The 9,694-nt window shown below is 41.8% G+C and overlaps 1 protein-coding gene across 1 annotated transcript; it reads right to left on the bottom strand.

Annotated features, from left to right (window-relative positions):
* Positions 1–199: 199 nt before the first annotated feature.
* LOC104929517 (max-interacting protein 1) lies at positions 200–8,243 on the bottom strand. The gene is made up of 6 exons (XM_010744058.3): positions 7,503–8,243; positions 6,369–6,471; positions 6,190–6,219; positions 4,765–4,879; positions 2,360–2,531; positions 200–2,218 (listed from the first exon to the last, which is right to left on the bottom strand). Exons 1-6 carry the CDS (start codon positions 7,729–7,731, stop codon positions 2,055–2,057), a joined length of 813 nt encoding a protein of 270 aa, XP_010742360.1. The 5' UTR covers positions 7,732–8,243; the 3' UTR covers positions 200–2,054.
* Between the last annotated feature and the right edge of the window lie 1,451 nt (positions 8,244–9,694).

Genomic DNA, 9,694 nt, shown 5'->3' with positions numbered 1-9,694 from the left:
TCCTTCTTTGTTGTGTATGACTTTATAATGGACGGCATTAAGTACAGAGCCGGTTGATTTATGTGATACTTATATTTTCTTTGAACAAAAATGAAGGCTGGGCAACAACTATAGTCTGTCAGCTTAAAACAAAACACACATGATCATCTGAACATTAACAGCACACTTGAGAAAGAAAACACAAACACTGGTTAATGTCCGGGTGGTAAAGGTTTATTAAGATTCCTGGGACAGTTATCAGGGACTGTTAGAAAGTATTAGCAGGGGACCAGCAGCACGTTTTGCAAAAAGTCACCTTGGATGGCTGATTAAGCACGAGAGAAAACATTCTGGGGTGTGCTTTGATGTACTTCCTTAACAAAAGTCTTTTTCATAGTGCATTTTATAGTTTCCCAAATGGGCCTGGGGGGGAAAAAGACCTGTAACAAGGAACTTTGTGCAAGAGTCATATACCCATGTTAAGACACAATTTGGTGGTGATCTATTTAGGACTTGGACCAGAAAAATGCAGATAAATGGTCTTATTAAAATGTCTTATTTGGTTTCATGGACTCAAACAGGTCAGCAGTGCAATTATCTGTGTCAAATATACATTGAATTATTAATGGGAAGTCTCCAAATTTCAAGGATTTGTTTCTTTTTTCCTGCTACAATACAAAAAGGAGTATTAAACATTTAGGTATAAACCAAAATTAGTTTTTTTCTGTAGTGTTTATGTTCATGCTACAGACATTTAAGACTTGTCAATCCAAAGCACATTACAACATGATTAGACAAGCTACATTCAACACACATGCACCATAGCTTTTTTCATTTTTTTTTAGATCAATTACAATCATTTTTACTGCTGATTATTAACTGATACCGCTACTGGAGGAAGTGTAAAACTATCAAACTGCAATTTGGTGTTGGACGGACAAAATGATGTGCTAAACTCAGCCAACATTAAAAAAGATATGATAAAACTAGACGCGTTATTGCTTGAGCCTTGTGCTTGGACAAGTGCGGGATAGCTTATTACTGTCTAAATAAAACTGAACTTGCACACATGGTGTGAAAGAGATGTGTCGTTCTTTCAACACACCACCGCCGTTGTGTTACGCGTTAAACCTGTAGCACCGTGTGTGCTTCAGTGGGGATTCATTTCATGTCAAGTAACTTGGTAAACATTAAAAAAAAACAAAAGTTTAACAGCAGGCATTTTTTTGTTTGTTTTTTCTTTTCATTCAAGCATGACCAAGACCTAGCTACAGTAAAATTAAATATACCAAAAATAAATACTATAATCATATGCAAAATAAATTAACAAGGGTGGACTACACCACCTGTTTGGATACGACTGTATTTCAGTCAAGAGGAGGGGACGCCACGTGGATCAATGATGGTTGTGGGTCCTAAAGCAGAGGTTAAAGAAGTGTAATAAACATTTTGGAATGCAGACATTGTAGCCCTTGCCACTGGCTTGTACGCTGACAAGAAGTGCCGCCTGGATATATATTATCCAAAGAAAAAAGGGCAATGTTTTTACAAGGCAAATGGAGCAAACGTTCCCAATGGTGAGCTTCTAGCTGGTATTGGGTTTGTTCGTGTTTTTGCTGGTTTCAGAGGATCAACTTGACTAAAGGTAGAGTTTCCCCCTTCAGTGTTGGACACTGATGCGATCATGGGTCCTCTACGGGGTCAGTATTGAGTTCAGGTACTGTATGGTTGATGCAAGCTGGTAATTGGTTATGGGATATTCAGGGATATTGCCAGAGAAGTTACATTTTGAGGCTGTTGTGTAAAATGTTTCAGACTGATGTAGAGGAGCCCCTTTTTGGTTGGAGACTTTTTAAACTTTTGGACTGAGTTGAACTTAAGGCTGGTTCTCGGGGGTGGAGGAGACGTTTCATTTGTCGGGTAAAGGTAGAATTGAGGCTGGTTCTTCTTCTGAAGACGGGTAACATAAACTGCGTGGGGAGAATGGAGCTGTAGGCTGGTACTTTGAAAGGTGAAAGCCATAAAAGACTGCAGCTGAAGTGAAAGTATAGGCTGGTGTTTGTTTGTTTTTGTTTTTAAGCAGAGAAGGCCAGTTTTAGACTGCAAGTGGAGTAGCCCTCATCACTGGCTGAGCTCTGCAGGCTGCTGTGGTCATCCAGGTCACTTGCACCACTGGTGCTTACACTGTCCATTTCTCCATGGGAGAACTCAGTGCTTTCCACATCGACTTCAATCTCTTCTGCTCGAGAAAAAAACAAAACAAAAAGAAAATGCAAATCAATACAGACTGAACCGTTGCAAGAAGAATCATTAGAAGAGTAAAGCTCTGATGATGCTACAAAGTTTGCCCTTGGATCAAAGCTCTGATTCGGACACTTGCCTCTATCAGACTCTGAGCGATCAGAGTCCATGCGGGAGCCCAGGCTGTCTGTACGGACTCTCTCCCTCTCTCCATGAGTCTGCAGCTGGGCTAGCTGTCTCTGCAGATGCCTCTGCTCCCTCTCTAAAGTCTCCAGCTGGTGCTGACTCCTCCGGTCCACCTCTTCAAGTTTCTGAAAAAGAGAGGAAAGCAGAAGAGTTAAACGTATTCCGGTTAAGCAGAAAAGAAAAGGTAATCAAGGCGATCAGTGTGTGTGGATCTAAAGTACCACACTTGGTGTTTACATCAATTGTTATGTATCAAATCAGGCCATTATGAATGCACCTCTCTAGATGTTCCTCATGATTACAAAAGTATATGCATGAGAGGAAGGTGCACTCGCATGCAGTGGTGTGATGTTAATATGTAGTCATTGCTGCCATCAAATGTGACACCCCCCCTGTGCCTTGTAATAAATTATTCAACACACACAAGGGCAGCAAGTTGCTAGTTGTAGAGGGATAGCTGGAATTGTCTGTGTGAGATGGATACGTGTGAAGGATGACTGATGATTGCTTTATGTTTTTCAGTACATGAAGGATTATAAAGGCCATCTTGTTCTGCAGTTAGCGGAAACATTTATTTTACACCTTTGTCTTTGATTTTGGTTCTTCTGCGGTGCTCCTGAGTCATTTTAAATGAAGCTAAACAAACAGCACGTCTGGTTAAGCTGACTTATAACCAAAGTCCTAAAGATGCACTATGAACCTCAATAATCATAAGAGGATCCAATCACATCTGATCAAGCCATAAAGAAAAAGCTACTGTAGTTTCATAGTAATAAGTCCTAACATGTTGCACGTGAGCCAGATTCCCTGCTGTTGCAGAACAGCTGTTGTGGCGTCTGTACGGTACAACATAGAGATGATATATTTGATGTTACATCTTTATGAAAAAGACATATTGTAGTAGTGACATATGCTGCTTTGTATCAGATGCCATGCATGATTAATGTCCTCTAATGTGGTTCTCTAAATGACTGTACCATGAGGAAGACATTTGCATACAGACAGTTCGGAGATGTTTCTCTCTCTCTCTACATTAGGAGCCGCCTTTAAATTTACATTCATATGACTTATCATTTGCTTGTTCTCACCCTCTCAAAGCACAAAAACAAACCTTACTGCTGCTGCAAGTGCCTGAGTAATGATCGAAGAGGCTTGTATGTCACAGTTTGGTAAGGTGTTGCCTCAATAGAGTATACATGCTTTTCCTGTAATACAATATATTGGGTTTATTTATTTTTTTGCTTCCTGCAGCTGTGAGCTTAATGCTAGCTGCACCTGCACCGCCCTTTTACTCTCATACACAACCTTTGGTTCCAAAAATACAACACAGCAGCACTCAGAAGCCACATTTCCTGGACTTCAAACAGGCAAGTCCAAAGTCAACAGTTGAATTCATAGGTACTTTATCCATTACCCCCCACTATGATACACTCCCACAGACTGTTGCCAGGATTGTTTTCTTATTGCAGCCCTCAATCATTCATCCTCTCTCTCTCACACCGCTGGAGCCTGCACAGACCGGGCTTTAAGAAAATCCAATACCACCCCCCCAAAAAAAAAAAATCGTACCAGGCTTTGACTGGAGCCATCAGGGGAGCCAGAGAGGTGTTGAGTCTTTGATGCTTTGACTCTATAGAATCATTTATCTCATATAGTTCAAATGCACACAGTGGTCCCTTTCAGGCAAGCCTGCTCTAACAATCAGGACAGATGTACAAGACAAATGTTCAGTGGACTATTCACATTATCCTGTGGCGTGAAAGACACAAGACCCCCGATCAAACACTCACCGACGCTTAAAATCCCGCAAAGGGCAACAACAGCCAAATGTGTTCAAAGATGAGGGAAATAATGGAGCAAGCAGCAACCACAATGTCAACAGCAGCTTGTAGAGAAACCAGAGACTAAAATACAATTTGACTTTGACTGCTAAGGCTTACGTTTTGTAAGATTTAATTCGCATTGGGTTTCACGTAGGAATGACACCAGGACCCTCGCTTTTTATGTCAAAGTCTTCATCTGTACTACTGCTGTCAGTTTGACATCAACCATTTCGTACTCAAAGCAGCAGCCGCAAAGTAAAACTCAATCACGTACGAATAAATGACAAAACGAGACATTACGTGGCTTCTTTTACAGTTTACATTTTGACATGTCACCGGAAGAAGAGGATATGAGTAAATAATACAGTTAACAATGGCTGAGTTCCTTTTAGATGCTTTGGTTTTCAGGGTCCCTGTAACACTGGAGACACTTGCAGCCATTGTTAATGTCATGAGTCACTCTGTGATGAGTCAGAAGTGCGACGTGCAGTGTGTAGATACGCTGACATCAAAGCACAATACTACGGATACACACCTTGATATGTGCTTTGGCCTTGTTGAGCAGTCCCAGTGTGGTGTGCCGACTGCAGTCTGGTCCCAGAGGGATGAGGGATTTCAACCTCTCCAAACACAGGCGGAGATGTGCTCGTCTGTGACAGGAGAGACACAATCATGATGGGTCATTTCTCTTCAGAGACAGACACACATGCATTACACAACATATATACACGAGAGAGAAAAGTGCAAGACAAGATTTCCAGACTGATTATTATTGAGTATTCTTGAAGAGAGCTGAGTATTCGTGTCCTCTGTACTGATCCTGATTAAGCCAGATTATAATATCCGATTTGATTTGTATTATAATGGTTAAGGCGTACCACTATTTGACCGGGTCTGATCGATTCTAATTATAATGCCATTAATCCATCCGTGATGAGCAATGTAACAGTCAAGTTATTCGGGCACCTGATTTATCTGTTTATCCATTTTGCTGGTTAGCCACGCCATCTGACTCCTTTGCAATTACGTATGGATCTGTCTGGCCCCAGATTTAAAAAAGCTGCTGAGGTCAGCCCAATACTCTGTTTCTGATCCACCGAGGCCTCTGGGCCTGTGGTCTGAACAATGCAGAAACTGGCAAAGGACACTCACTATCCTTTCAAATGATGGAGTAAAATGTAGGTCAAATCGTGATGTCATCTCTGCTCTCTGCATTGGCCACCATTTTGTAATGTTAAAAAGAAATAAGCCTTCGTCTCGGACATTTTTCCTCATCTCTCAAACCGAGATTCTCACGTGGTTTGCTTTCAAAAATTAAGTGGGCATTTAATTTGGGGATAAATGTGTCCTGATGTTTGTTTTCCTGCTCAGAGCAGAGGCTGCCTCATCCTGGAGCAATAGAAGCAAGCTGCTGTTAGATTTGCAGCTGAGAATCTCTCAGGAAGGAGCCCTGTTGTCTGGAAACAGACGGTTCCCGTTTGCTGACTGGGGAAATGTCTGCATGTCCTCCAGGAGCAAGTGCTGCTACCGAGGCTGCATTACACCAACCTTTCATTTGCCTTGCAAAACGCACATTGCTATCATATACAAAAGGCAAATTTTGAAAAGTTATTGATAAAGATACCCTTTTTTCTGAAGTCTCGTGATGATGATAAGGGGATTCATAGGCTGTACATGCACTTTTGAAATGGTCAACATATTTAGCACGGCACCAGGATAATGCAAACATGGCAGAATAGACAAAGCTTTTGGTTTATCAGCTTGAAGCTCCATTTTGAGACAGCTGGCTCTTGAGATAATACTGTGGACATTCTGTCATTCTCCATCTCCTGTGCGACCTTTTTGCCAAGCATATCAAACAAAAGTCGAATGAAGTAAGATGGAAGAAGGATTCCCAAGATCTTTAAACATAACTCATAAACAAGCACACAAACGAGATTCTCAATCTCGCTTTACTCACCTATTCTTTTCCAGTTCGTTGTGTGCCGACCTATTGAAATCATAAATACAAAAACAAAAACCGTTACACAAATCAGCACAATATATATATATCACAAACTATATGCGCATAGCAACATATAAGCCGATGCTGCAAAGGTGGAATAATCATGCTGTACATAAATGAAGACATGAACGTACCTATTGTGAATATTGTCCAATTTTCTGTTCTTGAATTTACGCTGTTTCTGTTGATGTGCGGTCTGAGTTGCAGGATATGATGAAGCATAACCATGCTCACATTCTGGCAATAAATAAATAAATAAAGAGGATTAAAATTAGTTTTTTTTTAATGTACTGCAAGCAAAAGGCTTCATTAAAGGCTCGGATTTGCATGATTCATGTCAAATGAGTTGGCTTGAATTCTTAGATTACATTAAAGAGCAAACAGTCAGTCAACACAGAGACAGTTCATTAACATTCAGGATGTAATGATGCATCTGAGTTGGGAATAGTTTGTCTAAATCTACAGCACTACACTTCCCATGAACCCCCCATCCCAGTAACATACGACGTCAGACCTGAACCTGCGGTGTGATTGGCTCTCTGCGGTGACTCTCGCTCTGGGAACATGCGTCCCGACCAATGAAAACTTTACAATTTGTTCCATGTGGAAACCATGTGAACAACACATACAAGGAAGCAGCAGCTGCCTGCTTCTGAAAATGATAGGTAGCGCTTTGAATTGGACACTTTTCAGGGGGGGAAGTAAAAAGATGTAAACCACATTTTTTTTAATATGTGCAACAGGGTGCGTTTTTTTTCTTGGATGCGACATTTTAATGGAATAATCGTGCGTAAAAAAGAAGCTGCGTAAAGATTAGTAGATGGGGAAAGTCTCAAACACTAAAAAAAATATATATATCTCTCACATGTATTAAACCTAAAAGTGTGCACACAATGCAAGCTCATACAAAACAATGCTCTGCAAAGGATATTTAAATGGGAGCAGATGATTTTTAGCTGCAGGCTCTATTGTTGCAATAAAAAAAAAATCTGTCCCTGGCGATGCAAAATTCAAAATGTAGGCATATTTCTCCGACTTCTTGCTCATATTTCTGTGTGTGTTTGGATCCATTACACTATAGTTTTTTTATTTAGTTTTTTTGCTTTTTTTGCAGTAGCAGGTGAATTATCATTGGCTGCTGTCGGGGGGCCAGTTTTCATCTGTCCGCTGCGCGTCTTTTGTCGCCTTCGCCTCTATTGTTGTCTGCTCGGCGCATTACGTGTTAAAAAAAAAAAAGAAAAATCCCTCTACAGCCCGTGGTTACTTACTTCCGCTGTTCTTCTCGATATTTTCTATGTAATTTGCCGCATCGAGCAGCACTTGCACGTTCTTCATAAAAGTGCCGATTTGGTCCATTGCGGAACATTTGGAGTATAAAACGTCGCTGAAAGAATAGTCGGACATCTCTCCGAAATCCTGCTGGTCCATGGACGCATCAGACTCCGACGGGACCTCTTCTTGTTTCAGCTCGCTGTGCTGTCGCATGTACTTTACCATTTTGTCACTTTTTCTTTTTTCTTTTCTTTTTTTTAAAGGGGAGGGGGGGCTTTGACAAAATAAGCAGTGCTGGAAATTGTTCTCCTTGTCCCGTCTGTGCACTGAGCCGATGACTAAAATGAACTAGGCTCGATGGAATTGCAGTCCTTAGCCTCAGCCACTTGCCCTACTTGGTGGATAATCCCTCCCACTAACGCATGCACATTGCATTCATTGTCAACTGTGCCATAATAAATCCTCATTATCAATACTGCAGGAGGGCAACAAATAACACACAAGAACGCCTGCTTTCATTTTTGTTTTTTTTTTGTTTTTTGTTTGTTGGGAACAATGCTGCTTTATTTCAGTGGGAATAAACTGAATAATTATGACAAATAAGAACCAGCCATTCATGTGCACTCACTCACTTGTGTATGTGAACAGACTTTAAAAAGTGAGAAGCATTGAGGCCTAAATAAATAGTGCAACCTGGATATTAGAGACATGTGGACAGGGTTGATTTCTGCATTCAGGTGTCTCATGTGGACCTTTAAAGGTGATTTGCATCCCAAAGTTTGCAGCGTTCAGGGTGTTTCCCCCCTGGGTGTGTGAATATAATACATTCATATGATTTCAGAGGCAGCTTGGGATTGTGTCCGCATACTTTCCCACTGGATTTCTCTCTCTGGAAGTTACCTAAGATCCCCTTTGGGTGTGCTGTAGACGTCTGCATGTCTCTAAAACAATATAAACTCACATCGAGATAACAAGACAGTAATAAAGCAGTGAACTTACGGTTAATGTGAGAATGAGCAGCACTTAACTTCTGCTTCAGTGGACAACAGAATTTACATGATATACTTTTCTAACCATTATATGATATACTTTTCCTTGAACTAACCTTGAAATTGAGTTTACTTCTAGTTTGATGGTCCACTTCTGCTGTCCCCTTTTGACTGATTAAGAAGTCACACACACACCCACACTGTGGAGGGATGGAGGACAGAGGGGAAAGGGCCTGCCTTTACGAGGCCAGCCATGCGTGCAGGGCTGTGTTGTGCCTCCGAGACAATGGGTGCAGATGGCTGGCCCGCTGCAGATGTGTCCAGGCCTGTAACGGACGCCTGTGAGAGTGCACACCCTCCCATGGAGTCTATTTCAGCTGCCTGGCAAGGCCTGACACACACAGACGGTGCTGATCTGGACACTGAAACAGAGACGCACACTTTAGTAGCAGGAACAGGCTACATTTATGGGAGGAAAGATGCAAAGGTGCCTTATAAACCCCATAACTAATACAGGTCTATTTCTCATACATTTATATGCAAAAGCTCAGACATCATGTACCGCTACTCGCATGCTCAAAAAAAAAAAAAGTACAGATGAATAAGAGTAAGACATGGACAAGAGAGTTCAGTGGGGGGATGGAAAGTGACAGCATTTCACCAGGAAAAGGCTCATCTGTGCTGTGAGGCTCGTGTGCTCACAGACTCACAGTGCATGCTGCACAGTGATAGCGACAGTGTGGAAAGCTGACCCGCTGTAGGTTGGTGTAGAATGTGACCCCAACTGGAGTAATCTGAAAAGCCTGAGGATTACACCAGTGGCTCGGCTGTCACAGAGGAGGCAAAGTGACACGGCGCTGGTGTGTGTGTGTGAGTGTGTGTTAATGAAAGAATGTGCCAAATATCTATCTATCTATCTATCTATCTGACACTATCTCTCTCCCGCATGGTGGTCTACAAGATGACGGTCTCAGATGAAGCATTGTGCAGCAGCAGTTGTTTGAAGACAATAGCTGCACTTTGCCCCGGGGTCACGGCAGAAGGACAACTCCAAAAGGCCAGACGTGTGTCACCTGCCCCGTCCTCTTCGTCTCCTTAGCACTGTCAGGACACGGAAGAGCTCAACACTAAGCTTTGTCATCCGCACATTGTGAAGGGATTGTTCAGATAACATGTTTGGAGCTTGGAGAGAGACATTT

Source organism: Larimichthys crocea, chromosome III (genome assembly GCF_000972845.2).
Source record: "Larimichthys crocea isolate SSNF chromosome III, L_crocea_2.0, whole genome shotgun sequence".
NCBI lineage: Eukaryota > Metazoa > Chordata > Actinopteri > Sciaenidae > Larimichthys > Larimichthys crocea.
The sequence above is the reverse complement of the archived record's forward strand: the minus strand, read 5'-3'. Positions and strand labels throughout refer to the sequence as shown.

What these genes read in the sequence shown, in the direction of transcription:
- LOC104929517 (XM_010744058.3), bottom strand. Translation starts at nt 7,731, where the DNA reads ATGGTAAAGTACATGCGACAGCACAGCGAGCTGAAACAAGAAGAGGTC. An exon ending in TATCGAGAAGAACAGCGGAA is followed by an intron (nt 6,472 to 7,502) that starts GTAAGTAACCAC and finishes ATTTATTGCCAG; the next exon opens with AATGTGAGCATGGTTATGCT. An exon ending in TCGCTCAGAGTCTGATAGAG is followed by an intron (nt 2,219 to 2,359) that starts GCAAGTGTCCGA and finishes TTTCTCGAGCAG; the next exon opens with AAGAGATTGAAGTCGATGTG.